Source organism: Stylophora pistillata, chromosome 14 (assembly GCF_964205215.1).
Source record: "Stylophora pistillata chromosome 14, jaStyPist1.2, whole genome shotgun sequence".
Lineage (NCBI taxonomy): Eukaryota > Metazoa > Cnidaria > Anthozoa > Scleractinia > Pocilloporidae > Stylophora > Stylophora pistillata.
The window spans coordinates 4,967,379-4,987,742 of record NC_142532.1 but is presented as its reverse complement, the minus strand read 5'-3'; the positions used below and the strand labels follow the sequence as shown (position 1 = coordinate 4,987,742).

Genomic DNA, 20,364 nt, shown 5'->3' with positions numbered 1-20,364 from the left:
CAGACCACATCACAGTAATCTCGTGAGTGGGTTCTTTAACGTCCCCTGCCTAACCAAATTAACTAATTAATAGATGCAGGAGACGGGACCTCCGATTTATTCGTCCTTATCCAAGAAGACTAGAATTTCTATCCATTTCTTGATGTTATAGAAAGGTAGCACATTCTTCTCAGTTATTTTAAGACCCTTAGTGTTGGTCCGGCCGGGGCATTTAACGCAGGTCTTTCCATCTCTGGTCATACGAATGCAGCAAGGTACACCCGCAAAATTCTTGAACTGTTTTACGAAGCTGGAAAATTAACGTTACAACTGGGTACAAAATGTTTTGAAGAAGGTAAGCTTATAATGGCCAAAACAATTTTGAAAAGCGCAGTAAATATCACTAAAACGGGTAGTCTACTAAAAGAAGAGAAAATGGCTTACGGGAACCTTGGATTCGTGTTTATATCTCTCGATGAGCATCAAGAGGCTAAAGAATACCTCGAGAAACTCTTGCCATCGCTATAAAAAATGATGACAAGGAAGGAGAAGGAGCATGCATGGTCCGGGAGCTTGGAGCTATGTTTGAATCGCTTAGATAATACCAGAAGGCTAAAGAATATCTCCAGAAAGCCCTTGCCATCGCTATAGAAATTGGCGGCAGGAAAGGAGAAGGAAGACGGTCCGGGTACCTTGGAGCTGTGTTAGCACCACTTAGAGAATACCAGAAGGCTATAGAACATTACGAGAAAGCCTTTTCCATCGCTATAGAAATTGGCGACAGGGAAGGAGAGGAACATGGTCCGGGAGACTCGGAGCTGTATTCGAATCACTTGGAGAATACCAGGCTAAAGAACATCACGAGAAAGCCATTGCCATCGCTACAGAAATTGGTGATAGGAAAGGAGAGGGAACATCGTCCGGGAACCTTAGAGCTTTTTTGAATCACTTGCAGAATACCAGAAGGCTAAAGAGCATCACGAAAAAGCCCTTGCTATCGCTATAGAAATTGGCAACAGGAAAGCAGGAGAAACATTGTACGGGAGCCTTGGAGCTGTGTTTGAATCACTTGAAGAATACCATCAAAATGAACGAAAATTGCGAGGGTCGTTCTTTGAAAGGTGAGGAAACCAAAGGTGCCGAGTCACTTCTCCATTTGTGTTATAAGCTGATTCTTGACCATGTGGTTGATTTACTCGCCGAGCCTGAAATCATCATCGTGCCAAAGAAGCGTTCTTATCGAGTCTCATTTGCTGCTTTGCGTGATGATCCAGCTGGGGAGTATCTATCAGAGGCATTCAGAAATCCGCATCGTCCCCTCTTTGAAAACTCTTAGTGTTATTCAGAAATGTCCAGCAGACTATCACAGTCAGACTAGCGCGCTGGTTGTGGGTGATCCTGAGGTTAGCAAAGTTTATTACAAGGAACGTCTCAAAGCCTTCTACAGAATTAGCCGGTGCAAGAAAAGAAGCAAATATGGTCGGTCACCTACTCGGCGTTCACCCTTTGTTGGGAGAGCGCGCAATCAAGCAGTCGGTGCTTCAAGCTATACATTCCGTGGGTTTGATCCACATTGCTGCACATGGAGATGCCGAGAGAGGAGACACTGTGCTTTCCCCTCATCGTACTGCTAACAAGTTCCCACAAGAGGGAGATTACCTGTTGACAGTCTCTGACATTTCTAAAGTTCAGCTGCGAGCCAAACTAGTAGTTCTTAGCTCTTGTCACAGTGGGCGTGGAACGTGCAAACAGGAGGGAGTTATTGGAACCGCTCGAGCGTTCTTGGCTTCTGGTGCCCGTTCAGTGCTGGTGGCATCGTGCGCTATTGAAGATGAAGCAACAGAGCTGCTCATGAATCATTTTTACGAGCACCTTGCGAAAGTGCCAGCGAATCTCTTCACCAGGTCACCAAATGGTTAAGAAGCAACGGCTTCACCAAAATTTCCCAATGAGCTCCGTTTTGTGCTGATTGGAGACAACGTGACATTTGACTTTGCGAAAATGAGATAAGCTTGTGTTTGATGTGTGGTTTTGTGTTGATAGTATTACCTAAATGAACTTGCAACTAGCCTATGAAACGGCTATACTCTGAGAAAAAAAAAATATTTTCAAGCTAAGGTAATTCAGTTATATATTCCAGAAAAAAAAATCAATCAAATGATGTTATAAAAGTAACTTCAGGCTTAGACTGGTCTAATCAGCTAGATCTAATTTAATTTGACAGTTTTGAAAATAAGACCTGGCAATAACAAATCAAATAGTAAGCTATTAAAGTATTAATTCCAGTAGGCCGTCTCAAAAGAAATTTTTACTCATCTACATTAAAGTTTGAAATCTTCCACAAATTCGTTTTAATTCTTTCTTTATTCTAAACTTCTACTTTAGGAAAGAAGAGCAGAGGAAAGACGAAGATAAGTGAAAGAGAAGCAACAGAGCCTTTACGAAGATTCCTCTTCTGGTGCATTGTCTCAAACAGGACACGTTATACTTTTACCTTACATAGACATTTTTAAGTTTATTCCAGTCAAGTATTTCCTTTCACATGCTTTTCCAAAACGGGAGAGTAAAAAAAGTGCGACGCTGAAACTGCGACTTGTCCCTGTCTTCCATCAAGTTTATGAATGAAGGACAGGAATGAGCTGAAAGAGAGAAACTGAACCAAGCTTTTGAAAAGTATGTCAAGATTCTGATGCTAACTAGTCAATTAGAAAAAACGGTTAAATGTCATATTTTATAACATTTTTTGTTATTTGAAAACGCTTTTGAATGACAATGGTTTTGATTGACCTGATTTGTCAGAGTAATATGAATATATCAACAAAGTTGAAATGGTAAATTGGCCACCGTTACGATTATAAAAGCTGACGTTTCGAGCGTTAGCCCTTCGTCGGAGCGAATAGGGGAATTGTGGGTTGTGTGTGCTTTCAGTTAAAGGCAGAAAAAGGAGCTACGTGATTGGTGGGAACATGGCAACGAGAAAAATACGAATAAATTAGTGGAATGAAAACCATTCGTTGATACCTGTGGGATTTAGACTGCCGGTTTGAAAGATGAGCTTTTGTTCAAGATTTGATTTGTCCGAGGACAGATAGATGCGTAAAAGATTCTGTTTTCGGTAAATAGTATAAAAAAGTAAAACAAAACAAAGCAAAACAACTAAATGTGACCAGGAAGAAGTACAAGAAAATGATTTCTTGACTGTATTTCGTTATCTAGGAGTTTCACTTTGTTTAAATTGTCTCATCTAACCAGGGTAAAATTCCACACAGTTATGAAAGCCCGAGAAAGAATTCTTTCAACCCTCTGGTTCTTAATAAATGAGGCTTTTCAAACATGGAACAGTATTTTACTGCCTTGAATAAAACAATTCCAAAAACGGCGTGCGGATCGTTAAGGTCACAAATATATTTGTGCGCAATCATGTAAATGCATCAATGGACCAGTGAGGCTCGCGTTGTATCTCAGTTATTCTTAAAACATTATCTATCAAAAATTTAAACAAGTAGACTTTATATGCTGTGTGCTGTTTCATGAATAGTTTACAGTTGAGTTAAAAATGTAGCAAGAAAAAAAACTCCCTCTGGTGTCAGCAGTGATTTTTGACTGAATGGACACACAACAACTTGAAACCTTTTGAAATAGTCATAACTTTTTCATTTTCGCGCTTTTTTTGTGTGGACTATATTATGTTTAGTGAGCCTTGCTTTCAATGAGCTGTGCACTATAGAGCCTCTTACAAAATAATACAACCAAACAAATATCTTAAATACAAATGATGTAATCACCAATTCAATCAGTTTAGCCTTTCATTTCACAGATGTATTTTCGTTGACCAGTCTCTTGGTGATTATATTGTGAGTTAAAATGCGAATAAACAGTTTTATTGTAATGTTTTCATTGGTGTGGTAAGAGTTGATTATGCAACCAAGTCGAGAAGCGATCATCGCAATTGCATCTCAATAAGAGATCCCCTGGCTAAGCAACAAAACTAATCAACAAAGTAACATACCCTAGATTAAGTGAGGAAAAATAAACTCACGGTGGGATCAAACTCTCGGTTTGAAGTGAAGGTATAACCCTCTGTGCCGCCCATTATGTAAAGACTTTTGAGTCGTTTTAGTCTGCAAACGGGTGCAGATATCAAACTGTATGGACATGACTCGGTTGTGGCTCCTGGAAGCCACGGGAACGAGTAAACATATTTGTCTTTTAAGCAAGATTTATCCTTTCACGGTTTCATTTTTGGGTGAATTTCGCCACTTTTTGATCTTTATTTAGAGACATTTCGGACATGTTTAGCAATAATTAACAATTATTCGCCTCAGGTTCGGTGAATATCGTCAAATAATCCCCGTGACGAAAATTTCTAAAATGATAACATTTTAGTAACATTTATTAACATTTTATTTTAACATTTTATATAAACCGCGTGGAGCGGTTTATATGGCGTCATATAAGGAACCGCTCGATCAATCAGATTGCTGGAAACTCTTTGCCCAGCTCTTAAATTATACTAATTGATAATAATTCATGGACCCATAACGCGCAATGATCAATATAGAATTTTCGTTTGCGCATTACAGTGCTAAAATCTCAACTAAACCGGCATATTATAGCTAAAAATTAAAAAAGAATTATATTCATTAGTTAATAGATAAAATGGATGACTGAAGAGACATTTAGAACGTGTTAAACAATAATTTATAACTACCCTCGGACTAATAATATGCGTAATTGTCAACATAAAATTTTCAATTGTGTATGACAATATAAAAATATTAACTAAAACTGGATAATAAACTAGAAATTAAAAAAGGAACCAAACCGATAATACTCCTTAAGTTTTCAATTTGGAGTACGAGCGAACAAAATTTAAGTATATTTTTTTGGTCATAATAATGAAGCAGGCAAGCCTCGGTTTCTCTATTAGATTGCTCGTGCTGCTTTATCATTCCCAACTATTCCATGATCTGCTACCTTATGGTTATTCTCGTTAATCTTCACTCGGGCTTACATCTTGGTGAAGCAAACTAATCACGCAAATGGATTGATCTTTGACAGTTTGTGCTTCTTTTTAACTATTCAAAAGCCGGAATAGGCATGATTATTGATACAGCTTCTTCAATTCGTAATTACTTGTCGAACAGCTTGCAAAACGAAAACGATTTGTAGCTTTCATAATTATCTTAAGCCCAATCCACTTATAAACCACTAATTCAAGGCGGAATGCACAAAATGAAATTTTAACACAGGAAAACGATATTTAATGAACTCTTCGTCATCTGTTCCAAAAACGAAGAAAATACGAAGGTCTGTGGCTGCAATTATTCCTCAAAAATAAAACAACAACAACAACACAAAATAGCCTCTCACGACATTGCTCAATTTTATTGGCTAACCTATTCGGCAGAGCGCATTCTTTCCTGAGAATGGTATAACTGCGTGTAACCTTCCAACAAATGTAAGCGTGAAAGAAAGGAAAAAAAATGCGAAGCTCTGGGGCGATGTCGATTTTTCTTCATATGTCCTGTAGAGGAAAGAAATCGTCTTCTATCTTACTAACACTAAAAGAAATAAAAGCTAGAATCAAACATTAATTAAGGGTTACCATAGATAAAGGAAATAATCACAAACATGATAGGTACCTCTTGATTGTTAAACAAATTCTCCTTGTCAGCGCCTTAGGAAATTTAACAAGAACAGTGTTGAGAATATACTGATGTACGTTCTAAGGGGTTAAGAGCGGATTCGATTGCTTCAAATAATTTTTACATATACTTGTAAAACTGTAAAATCTGTAACTGCATGTATGGAAGGTGCCAGATGGACTTACATAGTTTCTTCATCTGTTTGAGAGATGATTTTTGCTACAGGAAGCTGTATCGTTAATCAGTTGTGGCTGTTAGACATCTAGCCTACCCTTCAAAAACGTTACCTTGTGTCGAACTCCGTATCAGTCCTTCGTTTTGCCTTAATAGGATGGAATTTCCTCAAAGTTCGCTTAGCTGCTTCGCGAAGCTCAGTTACTCGCCAGAAATAGATCACAGGATTTATCGAAGAGTTCGCAAACATGATAGCAACTGCCAAGCAATGCACAGAAGATGTCCTTAGATCTTCCTGTTCTTGTGAGGCGCTGATTGCAGTGGTAATAACAAACGGGAAATAACTTAAAGCAAACGCGGCTACAAGAATAATCATTGTGTTTGTACTGCGGCGATAGCGAATCATACTTTGAAAAGTTCTTTGATTTGTATCGCGTACGTGTTTTTTGTGCCTTTTCACAGTTTTGTGAATGAGAGCTAAGCAGCGCAAAGAAATCACTCCTAGTATAATGCATACAGCCGTAAGTGCATAAGCCAAGAGTTTGCTCATGGCCCAAAACCATAGAATCGTAACCAACGCCGCCCATATTAACCAGTAGATAACAACTGTAATGATCACTCGAGAGGCTGTTATCAATTCTGTATATCGAAGATGAAAGCGTAAGGCGAGATACCGCTCGTAGCTAATGGTTGTCAGAGTTAGGAAAGAAATCCCGTTAAAAAGCCAGCTTGAATAAAAATGCATGAACACAGTCAAGCAGTATTTATCCAATTTTCCGAACAGCAAGAACATTTCGGCTACAACAAAAAACGGCTGAGCTGTGAAACCAACAAAAAAGTCGGTGGCTGCCAAGGAGCAGAGCAAAATATTTCTCGGTGAGTGCAACGCAGGCGTTCGCCATGTAACAAACACGACAACTGCGTTTAAAAACAATGCGAAGAAACAGAGTATGGACAAAAAAATACAAGCCGTTAGAGAAGTGATAACGTAAAACTGTGGCAAATTCTTCCTGATATTCATGTCCAGAAACGGTTGAAGTTTCTCGCAGTAACCAAATGGTTTAGTAATTGAAGTGTTTAGCAGAACTAAACTTGTTGTATTCGCCATGATTAGACAAAACTGTGTTTTCGGCTGTCGTGTTGTTCATTTATATCCACTAACTTATATGAAATTGCTTTCTTCTTGGAAAGCTTTTAGACAGCAGGTGCGTGTTAGCTGCAACGCGGTTGGCAATTTCCTGTAAATGCAATTTGACCGCCGTTTTTGATCTTCCTAATGACACGGTTTCGTCACTCCGTGCCGTAATTTTAGGCTATTAGATACAGTGTATCAAAGAAACTAGAGTGTTCCGCTCAGCATAACTCGCATTTGTTGATTAGTATTTTACAAAGAAAAGTTATTCACCTCACGTTAACCATTCATATGCAAATAACATACGTCTTCTTGAAATAAGTATTTACATAAACTGAGATGAAATGTCTTTGAATGAAACATCAGTTCTTGGTTTTCAACTTGGATAAAGTAGATCGTTTGTCGAGTATGGAACAAAGTGCAAGTCCAACAGATGCAAAAGAGATGTCAGTTTTTTTCAGGAAAATCGTGTTTGTTTCTCCATTTTATTCTGTTTTGGGCATAAATCGATTTGTTAAACATTCAGTGACCTTTCTAATTGATGACGATTGCTTTGGGAAACTTAGCAGGTGGAGAAAATCACAAAATGAAGTGAATTGAAGTTCTGGGGAAATGATGGTTAAGGACGTTTGGGACTACACTGTTTAGTTTAGAACTGAAAGGCACTCAATGGCTGCCAGAGATAAATCGTCGAAAAGCAAGGTGTACTGTTCCAATATTCATTTCCACGGGTAAATTTTTTGTGACAGCAATTTATGCAAGAGAGAGCGAAAACAGATTTGACATTCTCTGTCATCAACATCTTTCAAATAAGGGAAAACGTGGCGTTGTTAGTAGTTAGTAAAGCTTTAACAGAAAGCGAAAACAGACTTAACTTTCTCTGTCCATTAACACCTTTCAAAAAGGGAAAAACCTGACTTCGTTTGTAAAACGTTTACATGTCAGTAATGATGCAGTTTTGATTGAAGGACGTGATAGCCGCCAGAGTACGAGCATTTCCTTCTTTTCGGCGAAATCCGTCGGGCGGATCAAAAAAAAAAAAAATCAGTGAAAACATGAATAATTGACGTTATGTCTAGGTACTTTTCGAACATCATGCTCACGGAGCTCCCTCGGCGCATCAAAGTCAAAATTAGAACTCCCCGCGGCGCGCTAAACTCTAGGAGGTAATACTACTCGTAATCAGGCGATGTGTGCACTCTGATAGCGTTGCATCATGGTCGTAAAATAAAACTTGAGTCATTCGCATCTTGACGCGTTGGAGTTTAACCGCCTCCTGGTTAGCTCAATTGGTTAGAGCGCCGGATTGTGTTGTGCGGGAGGTCGAGGGTTCGAGCCCCGGCCGGACCAATACTCATGGTCTTAAAATAACTGAGGAGAATTTGCTACCTTTCTATAACATCAATGAAATGGTTAGATATTCTAGTCTTCTCGGATAAGGACGAATAAATGGAGGTCCCGTCTCCTGCAGGGTTAGGGGTAGGAGACGTTAATTTCCCACACACGAGATTACTGTGTGATGGATGTCCTCCCCTGGGGTGGGATGTGTGGGGGAAAAGGTGAGGTCGTTACATGGACTAAAGCGGCTGCCAGAGGCGCCTGATAATGCTGACGTCCGATCTCAACCTTAGTAACACTGTAGACCTTAGCAATTCAGCCTATGCTGCTATTAAGGTATCGAATCATTTACTTTCACTTTCACTTTCACTGAACTTCTTTGGTGGCAGCGAGTTAGCGTAAACATATGTGGATTGTAATGGGGATTCACTGTCTGTTGCCGTTCCTTCGAAAGTTAAAAAGTTTGAAGGGCCTGCGTGACTCCCGTCATTCCATCCGTGACGAATTCGTTCTTAGGAGGCAACTGACGTTGTTATGAAAGATTCGAAACTGCAATCTGCCCAAGAATCTCGACACAAAAGGCGACAGTTACACTCACAACTGATGGCGGGATGAATAACTTCAAAGTCAGAAATTATATACGTAGACGCGAGTTATTTAACAGGGAATTGACCCTTGACATGCAAACGTATATTAAAGAGAGATAGACCTTGTAATACACGAACTTTTTCCACCAAGCGTAAATACGGGATTTGTAAAAGGAGAAGCCTCACGCCTCCTAAGAACGAATTTGTCTCGCTCTACGTTTAGAGTTTCGAAATACCCTTAGAGAATAGAGGAAATCTAGATAAGGGTTTTGAGAAACGTTTCTCTAGAGTCATTTCTGCAGGAGAGAATTTTCTTTAAAACAAATATTTAAAATAAATTTCATAATATTTAAAAGTAATAGAAAAAAGCTAAAACACAAAGCAGATGTCATTATTAATGAACATTCTATTGACAAAGTGAAATATACAAAATTTCTGGGAATATACATAGATGAAAAACTCTCTTGGAGGTACTATATTAACCATATTGCTAGTAAAATCTCAAAGATGACAGCCATAATGGCCAAGGCAAGACATCACTTAACTTCTAAAACATTGCTAACTTTATATCATACTCAGATACAATGAATATATGAAGTCCATATATTTTGAGCTGCGGTATTAAATACGTATGATGCACGATCCTTCGCAGTAGATAGCGCTATTTATGCAATAGCGAAAATCAGACCAAGGTCTATCTCTCTTTAATATGCGTTTGCATGTCAAGGGTCAATTCCCTGTTAAGTAACTCGCGTCTACGTATATAATTTCTGACTTTGAAATTATTCATCCCGCCATTAGATGTGAGTGTAACTGTCGCCTTTTGTGTCGAGATTCTTGGGCAGATTGCAGTTTCGAATCTTTCATAAGATCATTGTATCTGATTTATCGTCACGGGTTTATTACGAATCAACTTAACGGCCTGCTCCCAGTTGGCTTGTTAGCTCAATTGGTAGAGCGCTGCACTAGTATCGTAGAGGTCAGTGGTTCGAATCCCGTGCAGGCCTGATTTTTTTTCAGGTCTGATTTTCGCTATTGCATATATAGCGCTATCTACTGCGAAGGATCGTGCATCATACGTATTTATATCATACTATGATTTACCCCTACTTGAATTATTGTAACATCATTTGGGGGAGTACTTATCCGACTAGACTTCTCTCTATCTTCAAGATACAGAAGAAAATTGTGAGGATCATGACCTTCTCAAATTATAATGAAGATACAAGACCTTTGTTTGAGTCCTTAGAAATACTAAAAATCTAAGAACTAAACACATACCTGATAGCAGTTTTCATGTATTCATAGTACCATGACAAGCTTCCAGTATTTTTTAATAACTTTTTTATTGCCAATGATAACTTACATTCTTACAATACACGAATAATGTCACAGATACATATTGAATTTAATAGAACAAATTATGGTAAATTTTCTGAGATATTGGGGAGCTATTGTATGGAACAGTCTACCGAGTGAGATTAGAGACAATTTCTTACAATCTTTTCAAAAAATCGCTAAAACTTTATGTTCAAAAATTGATTTGTTTTAGACTTATTTGATTTTCTATCAGCATGTTGAGAATATAAAATAACTGTGTATTTGCAAATCTCTGATCGAAAAGAAAGACATTAATATTCGCCTTCTATTATTAGTAAACTATTTCAAATGATACTATAATTAAATGGGGATCTTTTAAAAAGCTCAGCAGAGCTTACTAGATCTCCTGCCGTATCTTGTTTATAATGTAGTATGTATTAAAGAACTATTGAAGGCGAATAAACAATGATTGGAAAACAAAGAAAATAGCGCGCGCACAAAAGAGAATATTGCCTTTTGTAACACAATCTCATCCGGCTTTGCCAAACCTCAAGAACGTACAGATGTAGCCTGCGAAGCAAGCCCTAGGGGAGAGGAGGGGGGATTGGGAAGCAAGCCCTGGAGGAGAGGAGGGGAATTGGGGCGAGGGGAGAGGGAGGGCTTGCCGCAGACCCCCACTAACCAACGAAACGCCCCCTATTTTCATATTCATATCGTCTTGCATCTGTTAATCAGCGCCTATTAAAATTAACCAATCAGAACGCCCCGTTAACGAGAGTTCAGTGAACCATGCAAACTGTCGAAACAACAACCAAAACTTGCTCCACGCGAGTGAGAAATGTCAGACGACAAGGAGAATCTGGTATCAAAATCTAGGAGAGGGAGAAAGCTAAAGTTAATCCAGAAGACGTAGTTTGCCGGATTTGTGGAGTAAGTTTAAGATTAAAATTTGGAAGTGGCTTCAAGAGTTTTGTAAATATATTTAATGAGAGTCAAAGGGAAGAATTTCAGTGTGTCTTCGCCGATCGCCTTCGAACGGTCGGTTTTCACTTCGAAAATAAGTCGCACATGTCTCAAATTATATGCCTCCCTTGTGCAAGAAAAGCTAACAGTTTTTGTCAGTTTTATGAACTGTCGAATAAGGCCGATTCTCAATGTCCGGATTCGTCGAAACGAAAGTTCTCAACACCGACAGGAAAAAGTCCGCGTAGAAAAAGCTTGCGTCTCCGCTCCCCGGCACATGCAAAACCTACATCCAGCAGCAAAGCGTTGTTTGACTCGCCGACGAAAGGACAACCCTCAACTTCAACGATGGATACAAATTTAAACATTGAAGATTTGGATCCAACATCCATCGGCTTTGCTATTAAACTGTGTATTGCCTACAAAAGTGGTAATGTTGTGGTTAATGGCAAGTTCGAGAATGAAGACGCTATGCTTATCAAGGCCCTGAGCTTGAAAAAGTGGATGGCTGCCACAAATATTCTTCTTCGACATCGATTCTTGAGGGCAGAACTTCTCGATGCAATAGAGAAAGAAATTACGAAGGAAGTGAGAGAGTACTCTAAAACAGACAACTGCTTAAAGAGTTCAGACCCAGAACATTTAACTGTTTTTTCAAACTCGACACTATGCCAAGAGCTTTCGGAATATCGTCCTATACTTCATATGATTTTCAGTGCTGCATGTGGTTTGTCTGATGGGGAAAAGAACACAAGAGAATCCAATGCATTGGCATTAGCTGCCTCTACCCTCCTTAGATGTAGTAATCCTACCATGTCTGCACTTGCATACAGGGAGTCTCTCATTTTGTATAACAGTGGTGTGAGTTATGAGAATTTTACGAGATTAAACAATCTTGGTATATGTATGTCATCAGCAAGCACTATAGCATTGCATAAGAAAATCAATGAGAACTTTGACTATAAAGTTCAACTCTGGAAAAGGCAGATCGAAGAGAACAGATCAATATTGTGGCATTGATGGGGGAGGTAAACAAAAAGCAAATGGCTTCATTTGGTGAGGATGATATGGTTCTTGAGCTGCCACTGAATGTAAACGAAGATAATCTGGTCTCCTACCATTATTACACTCCATCTATCTATAAAGCAATGGTACATGTTTTGGAAACTGTGGTTGGGAAAAAGGTTGATTTGTCTGTTACAGAAGGTGATATAACACTTGCTATAGAAAAAATGAAAGCTGAAAGATTGCCATTTTACAAGTAAGTTTAAATTTGATAGATTACTGGTATCAGGGTATCATTGTGGACAAGGACTTATCTTCAAATTGGAAAAGCTTGTCTTTGATTGCTAAGTTAAAATTTATCTATTTTTGCAGGATTGTTGCAGACAATATAGACCACAACATCCAGGCTTGTGTGCAAACTAAGTCATGCTACAATCGTTCACTGCATTGGACGCACCAGTTTGCCTTGAAAGAACAGGCTATTGAATTGGGGTTGGAAAGTGAGTTACCGCAGAAATCAGTTGATGACCTAAACCTCATTGAGTTATTACCTAACCAATGTGTTCAAGACCACTTAGTACAACAGTGGGCAGTTCTTGTCAGTAGAGTGATTACCAAGTACATTCCTGCATTTAATCAGTACAAAACATCTGTGATTTACCATATACCTCACAAATACTCGAAAGAAATGTCAATGAAATCAGAATTGGTAAGTGGGCAGTCTTTTAACTGATGGCAACAAGTACAAAATTCAACACCTGCTACTATTAAATACTAATTATTTGTTGTTCATCTTAGTGTTCACTCTCAATGGAGTTCCACAACCCAAATGTTGCAAGAGACATGGCACAGATTTTAAAGAATTACCTAGACAAATATGTCCCAACAAGTGTAGTTGATAAGAAGGATGTTTTGACAAAGGTGCCAATTCATGGTGATCAACTATTTGAGGAACGCTCTCGTAATGTAAAATGGACATACCAAGTTGCTGATTCAAAATATGATAAATTCTCCAATCTTCTTCCAGAACATGCAGACTGGCACGCCAAAGTAACTCTATATAAGGTATAAAATTATAATCATTTTTTGTATGTTTCTTTCAAATGTCAAACAATTAATATTAATGATTACTTCTAGATTCTATGTGACTTGTTCGTGGATGATAATTCTGTTGCTGAGATTGGAACTTCCAAGGCCAGCATGGTCAGAACAGGTAAAACTAATGCTGCCAAAGGAGTCCACAATCATTATAATGAATACAAAGAATTCCACTCAAGGGAACTTGAAACACACATCTGCACCTCTTTCATGACATTTTGTGAAATGTCCAGCATTGATGGTAAGTATGTCAACATTTTTGTTACAGAATTTTAATTATCACACCTAGGTGTTTCTTTGTTGTACTTGCAGATAAACCAACTTTAAACTTTCCTGAGCCACATTGTTCAAGACAAACTAAGATGGAATGGCTACTTCAATTATGTAAAGATTATGTCATGAAGTTTGTATTGGCAGCTGGTGTCAATGTACTTGTGAACAAGACGACTGAACTTGAAAGAAGTACAAATGAGGGGTTTGCATGTCGATTTCAAGGCTGCATGGCAACATTCACATACCATTCAAGAAGAGTTAGGTAAATCATGAAAGAGTAGTAAATAGACAAAATCTAAATAAACAGAATTTTTTTTTCTAATTTTATTATATTCACAGGCATGAGCTTGAAAAACACAACCTTCATCTATTGCCCCCCTTTGAAGGTGATGAAAGAGATGAATTTGGCTACTACATTTGCCGAAGTAACTGTGGCTTGTGCTTTAAAACCAAATCAACTAGAAATAGGTCAGTATGATTGAAACAATGAGTGCTTTTCAAAAACTTGTGCAATACTTTGTAGCATTTAACATATCACAGGTTTGTTTAATATTCAATGGGTTTGCCTACTTTATTGCTTCACAGGATATATATTTCACCACTTTATGCTAAGTGCTATATTGAGTAACCAAATTATTAAAGTTCTTTTGGTATTTTCCTGCCATGCTTAACTGAGTGCTAACACTGATCTGGGTTCTTCAAATGTTAAGAAAGTTTGATTAAAAAATTGTAATTTTCATTCCACATTTGATACCATAATTGGGTAATAGTATTCCTTAGAAAAGCATTCAAAACCAGTAATTATTATTTATAGGCATGAGAAACAGATTCATCCTGGGTCTTCATATTCATTTGCAAGTTCAAGTTCAATTGCTGACACTAAAGAGAAGCCAAAGGAAGACTACTTATACAATTATCATCAAAGTAGACTGGCCTTTGGTCTGTTAATAATGGCATTCGAAGATGCAGTGAAGGAAGGAGATGGCCAGCGTTTATGTGACATTTACAGAGTTGCACTTTTACTCTATAAATTACACAATCACTACAAATATTCCTATGTTGTTCTCCTTTTCTTGGTAAAATTAAATGCCTTGCTCCCAAAATTTGAGGCTGAGCGACTCAAATGGAACCGATTTTATAACAACAATGGTGGAAAAGGCTGCAACATCTCCCTTGATTTAAAGAAAGAGCACCAGAATTGTCTACTGAAGAAGATGTGGCGTGCTCTTGGACCAAATCCTGATGAAACAAATGCAGCCCGGCTGGCTGGAACACTTGATGCGGTTGAAACTATCATTAGAAATGTTGACAGTGATTGTTCATTGAAGAAGAGAAGTTCTTATAGGTCAGAAGCAATGAAGAGTGAAGCTGTTTCTCAGATTCTGGATGATCTGTTACAAATAAAGGCCTTTATGTATACACCTGGAAGGGAAGGTCACCCCTCCTTCCCACAAATGAGTTCAAATTTAGTCAAGGCTTGGACTTTAGAGACCTTCATTGTTGGATGAAAGAACATTTGAAATCATGGAAAACAGCATGCACTTTGGAATGAATTTTGCACATATGCACATTTATATTTTAGATGGATATTACCTGGTGTTATGAGACTCGATCATTATGATATGTCAGAGAAAAACATTCAAATAAACATTCAAATAATATTTACATTAACTATGGGTATTAGATATCAAACACATTCACAATATTTACATAGATGTTTATCAAACTGTCACATTTGTAGCTAAAAGATGTCTGGACATAATATGATCAATAAATGATTCATACGAAAGTTTTAAAATTGGAATATAACCATTTCAAAAAAAATTTAAAGAGGGTATATTGTGCTGAATGAGTGATATAATATTTTCTCAGAATGCTGACTGAAAAAACAAAAATACCCCAGAGAACATATTTGAATTGTTCAAAATATCAATTGGAATTATTGGATATTCTGAAGTATTATTGTTGTTTGGTCAGCATTCTAAGCAATTGTTTTAACACACCCTCAGGTATTCGCAGCACCTGGTTTTGTTGGCCACTTCAGGTTTTGTAGCCATATTTCACCAACCTTAGCATGGCACCTTTCATGACATGGTAATCATATCAGATAGTGGAAATACCTGCTAAATGAACTAAGACCTACCAAATAAAAGCTCAGTCTATATTTCCTCAATTGGTTCATTATCTGACCATTCATCACCACTTGAATCACCAACATCATCAAATTCTTGTAACACATCAAAATTGAGGGCGTCAAATGTCAAGAAGTGTTCATGCTTTAACATAGCCATTGTCCCATCAAAATTGGGAATATCAAGAAATATTTCTTGGATGATTTCAAGGATTGCAACAGCATGACCCACAGAGTACACTGCACATTTATTCCAAATGTCATCTACAGTGAATAGCAGAGCACAAGATTCCACAACATCATCAGTGAGCTCTTCAGAAAAACCAAATAAAATGACCTCTCACGCGAAAACGTACACTAACGGCTATCCGTTCGAAGGCGTTTTGCCGTTCACTTGCCGTTCACCAGCCGTTCAAAAATATTTGCATCCGTTCGCACGGCCAGGGTTACCCGTGCAAAAGAAAATAGCATCCGTTCGCACGTCTTGGGTTATCCGTTCAAAAAATATAGCATCCGTTCCCGCGGCTTGGTTTATCCGTTCAAAAAAATTAGCATCCGTTCGCACGGCTTGGGTCATCCGTTCAAAAAAATATAGTATCCGTTCGCACGGCTTGGGTTATCCGTTCAAAAAAAACTTGCATCCGTTCGCACGGCTTGTGTTATCCGTTCAAAAAAATTTGCATCCGTTCGTACTGCTGGTGTTATCCGTTCCAAAAAACTAATAATTATTGGTTCAGCCGGTTACCCCTTGGGAAAAGTAATTAAAATTCAACAGTTCGCACGGCTGGGGTTTCGGCTGTCCGTTGAGAAAAATTCTCAACTGTTGTTCATCAGTTCAGAAAAATGCTTAGCCGCATAAACAAGTTCTATAGCAGACGTGCTTTGAAGTTTGCAATTTTCTCTTGTAATATTTTTTGAGAAGAGTTTGTTCTGAGAGGTCTGAGGGCCTCCCCTTAAATAAGATTTTTTTTAACACCTTGCGGGTGACAGGAACTAAAGTGCGTATTCCGAAATGCTGTTTAAAATGAGTACACACATCAAGGACTGTGTCTTTTTCGAATCGTTCGACTTTGTAGATGTGGGTGTCCTGGAATGTTGTTTCCTTATCGGAAATTTCAGCCGTCAACTGAAATGAGCAATCTGTTCCTGGAAGTTTATAGCAATTTTTTTTTTAACTGTATCGATCGTTACATCATCTTGAGTGTTTTCAGCTTGTGCCGCGCGCGTTGATTCGATCGTACATCAGTTCTTAAGGTTCAGTGTTGTAGCTGTTGCGGGTCGCTTTCTTCTCTTTATTTCAGTCTTAAAACGACCGATTTCACGTTAATGGAAGCGCATAATCGCATTTACTTTTTCTTGCTCTGTGTTCTAACGGATTTGATTTACTTCTGCGTGCCTTTGTAAAGCCTTGATTAAAATCATTGTCCGGTGTTATTTTGGCCCTCGCCCTATATTGTAGGGTTTCTGGGCATTTAGGCCTTTTACCGATGAATGTGAGCAAGCCACTAGCCAACGCTTACACTTTGCCAAGTCTCGCAAAGGTTTTGGGAAAGGAATGAATACTTTCTTCCCCTATTCCTCTAACTCTTTGATTGATTTTTGCCTTTTATCGGCACATCTTGAGTCTGTCTTACACTCACGCCAACAACAGTGTTTGGTACCAACCATGCCACTTCCTTTAAGAACGCTAACTCTTTTTAGTGAAATTTCCTGTTGTTTTCTTTCAATTTGATTGCGCGGCTCTCAGAGCTTGCGAAGTTTTCTCAAAGCATTGCAGTAAATAAATTAGTCAAAAGTAAGAAATTCTTGAAATTACGGTTGTTTCCTTGATGAGATTTACCGATCAAATTTCGTTGTACTGTTGTTTCAGTTTACGATCGCTCGTTCGATAGATTGATTGACTGTCAGAATAATCGTTATTTTCGTCATTGATTGTGGTTGGTGGTCGATTGCTTTTCAAGAATAAAGATTCGTGCAAACAGTCAACTTTGGGTTGTCATTTCGATCAGTAAAATAGTCCCAAACACCTCGTTAACCGCGTTTTGGAGCGACACGCCCTTGAACTTTAGAATTTAGATTTTGGTCGCCGTAAACGCTACACAATCCGTCAGTCAGTTAAGTGTGCAATCTCCTCCTACAATTTGTTTCTCGTTCACGTTTGCCGCCGTGTATAAATAGCCATTTAGTCCTTTGGCCTAATTACTCCCCCAGAGATTACACTTTGCTTCGGTGTTTCAGGCTTGTTTTTATTTCATGTAAGAAAGCAACTGCTTCATTTACGCGAAAGGTCACGTCCAAAAATATCTCTTCAATGAAGCGCCAAGGTGTTGATACGGGCAACAAAGTTGAATGCTTGGATGTTGGCCAGTATGACTAAGTCGAGTTCGCCATGTGATAGTTCCATACAGTTATTCAAATTTACAAGTACAGCTGCTTCCGAGAATTGTTGAGAACAATGACCACCTTTAATGCCCCGAGAACATCCGCATCCAGCTTGAAGAAACTGTTTCACTTTCCCCACGATTTCCTCTTTGTCAATTAATAACTCAACTTGATCACCTTCATCCATTTTGGTGATTTGATGAGGAGTTGTAGCAAGTTTTAAATTCCATGTAGTTGTCAAGACAACGCGCTTTAGAGTGGAAGTTGATTGGCTGAACTGAACGTTGCGTTACCTTTTGCAAAATATCGAACACCACCGTGCGTTATGCAAATTTCGCTTGAGGCGAATGTTATGCTTTGACAAGTGTAGACACCGCTCGTTCTTATTGACGCAAAGAGATGGTTTCGTCCACCTAAAATAACCTTAGTTCTCTGTATCTTTGTTACTGGTAGATATTTAACGAGAAATGTGCACAGGAATGTTTGATTTTGAACTTTAAAAAACAGGTTCTGAGTTAATGTCGGAAACGCAACCACAAAGTCGATATTCAGCTGAAAATTGAATGATGTTTGTTTTCTTTGCTCTGTGTCAAAGTAATCTGGTCGTTGATTTAAAATGATTATCATCTTTACTCGCTCAACCGTTCAAAAATTTGCCACAGCCGTTCGGCCGTTCACCGTCAGCCGTTCAAAATTTTTCTACAGCCGTTCAGCCGTTCACTGTCAGCCGTTCAGCCGTTCACTGTCAGCCGTTCAGCCGTTCAGCCGTTCACTGTCAGCCGTTCAAAACTTTTCCTCAGCCGTTCAAAAATTTTCCACAGCCGTTCATCCGTTCACTTTGGACCGTTCAAAAATTTTTTTCAGCCGTTCAGCCGTTCACTTTGAGCCGTTCAAAATTTTTCTTCGGCCGTTCAGCCGTTCATGTTAGCCGTTTCAATCGCCTTGGCCATCCGTTTGTCATCCGTTCACTAGCCGTGCGTTTTGCCGTTCGAACGGATAGCCGTTAGTGTACGTTTTCGCGTGAGAGGTCACCCATGTGCTATGATAGGATCAAACAACGACTTGCTTGCTGACATTTCACGTCGTAACTCTTCCAGGCTTGAACGCAGATCTTTTTTGTCATCTTCACAGACTGACCTTGTCAGAAAAGGTGGGGGAGTAGTGTTCTCTACCATTGTTGTGTAAATGGGTGAATAATTACACGATTCACCCTCGCATTTACATGATGTAGAACAGTGTGAGCAGCATATATGACCAGGCTCAAGCGATTTAATACTTGGATTTTCCCCTCGCCCCAATTCCCCTCCTCTCCTCCAGGGCTTGCTTCCCAATCCCCCCTCCTCTCCCCCAGGGCTTGCTTCGCAGGCTATACAGATGGGGAAATGACACCTCAAAACTGACCCTTATTATCACATCGCAAAGGAAAGTCATTATGAGATCGATATCTTTCTGAGGGTAGAAGATTTTTAAAGCGCCAGCGAATGGTAGGAGATGCACTGGCCTATCAACACCTTTCAACGGTCGACTGCCTTTTGCTTTCCGGCTTTCCGGCGTGTCGCCTCACGCAAGATAGAGGTTTTCTTGGATCAAGTGTCTCTTTTCTTTGCTCTAATTTAACTGTCCTTCATTCAGTTATCAAGATAGAAGATTTACCACACAACACTCGCGATTAGTTAATTTTCCTTCACTTAGGAAAGTAGATTTACAACACGATTTAGTATATATAATAAATGTCCTTGCAGTGAAACATGCAATGATAATAAAATATATTTTCGAGACTATTCTAAATTTAAGAAAGACCTATACTTGGATGATATAAATCAGATTGTTTGGCATAAAATCCTTAATCCCCAAAATAATTTAAATGAGAAGCTAAGGGAGACAATTAATATCTTGAATGAAATTGTTGACAAACATGCACCTATCAGGTTGACTAGCCAAAGCAAACAAAAGCAGCTTAATAAGCCATGGCTGACTAAGGCTATTTTAAAATCAGTAAAAAGAAAACAGAAAATGTACCGTACACATTACTTAAGAAATGACTCCCAAAAAAAGGGAATATAAACATATCTAACATATGGACTGATGTGCTGGGGAACTGCATACCAAACCAGGTTAAATAAAATCAAAGTAAGTCAAAATAACGGTATCCGCAGCATCTTCTTTGCTAGCAAAAGAGAAAGTTCTACACCATATATTTCACACTATTAGAAATCTTAAGATTAGAGAATATTTTTAAATTAATAATTGACTCTCTTGTGCATAAAATTCAATATAAAAAAAAGAATATACCTCCACTCCTCTATGATCTAGCCCAACCAGCTTCAGCTGTCC

The 20,364-nt window shown here is 38.6% G+C and overlaps 2 protein-coding genes and 1 long non-coding RNA gene across 5 annotated transcripts; 1 reads left to right on the top strand and 2 right to left on the bottom strand.

The window, feature by feature from the left end:
- Positions 1 to 4,657: 4,657 nt before the first annotated feature.
- Positions 4,658 to 7,388, bottom strand: LOC111327595 (trace amine-associated receptor 9-like). 3 transcript variants are annotated; one of them, XM_088745887.1, is made up of 3 exons: positions 5,915 to 7,388; positions 5,625 to 5,659; positions 4,658 to 5,506 (listed from the first exon to the last, which is right to left on the bottom strand). In XM_088745887.1, exons 1-2 carry the CDS (start codon positions 6,907 to 6,909, stop codon positions 5,653 to 5,655), a joined length of 1,002 nt encoding a protein of 333 aa, XP_088602013.1. In that variant the 5' UTR covers positions 6,910 to 7,388; the 3' UTR covers positions 4,658 to 5,506; positions 5,625 to 5,652. The 3 variants fall into 3 exon arrangements, 2 of the variants coding, with proteins under 2 accessions (XP_088602013.1, XP_088602012.1); XR_015995610.1 differs by having other exon boundaries at positions 5,625 to 7,387; XM_088745886.1 differs by having other exon boundaries at positions 4,658 to 5,659.
- Positions 7,389 to 10,989: 3,601 nt separating this feature from the next.
- LOC111322650 (uncharacterized) lies at positions 10,990 to 15,690 on the top strand. The gene is made up of 7 exons (XM_088745885.1): positions 10,990 to 12,402; positions 12,519 to 12,855; positions 12,945 to 13,211; positions 13,284 to 13,485; positions 13,557 to 13,779; positions 13,857 to 13,985; positions 14,332 to 15,690. Exons 1-7 carry the CDS (start codon positions 12,161 to 12,163, stop codon positions 15,023 to 15,025), a joined length of 2,094 nt encoding a protein of 697 aa, XP_088602011.1. The 5' UTR covers positions 10,990 to 12,160; the 3' UTR covers positions 15,026 to 15,690.
- Positions 12,859 to 19,296, bottom strand: LOC148716193 (uncharacterized). Its single transcript, XR_015995614.1, has 2 exons — positions 15,661 to 19,296; positions 12,859 to 13,202 (listed from the first exon to the last, which is right to left on the bottom strand). It is a non-coding gene; the product is annotated as an uncharacterized LOC148716193 (long non-coding RNA).
- Between the last annotated feature and the right edge of the window lie 1,068 nt (positions 19,297 to 20,364).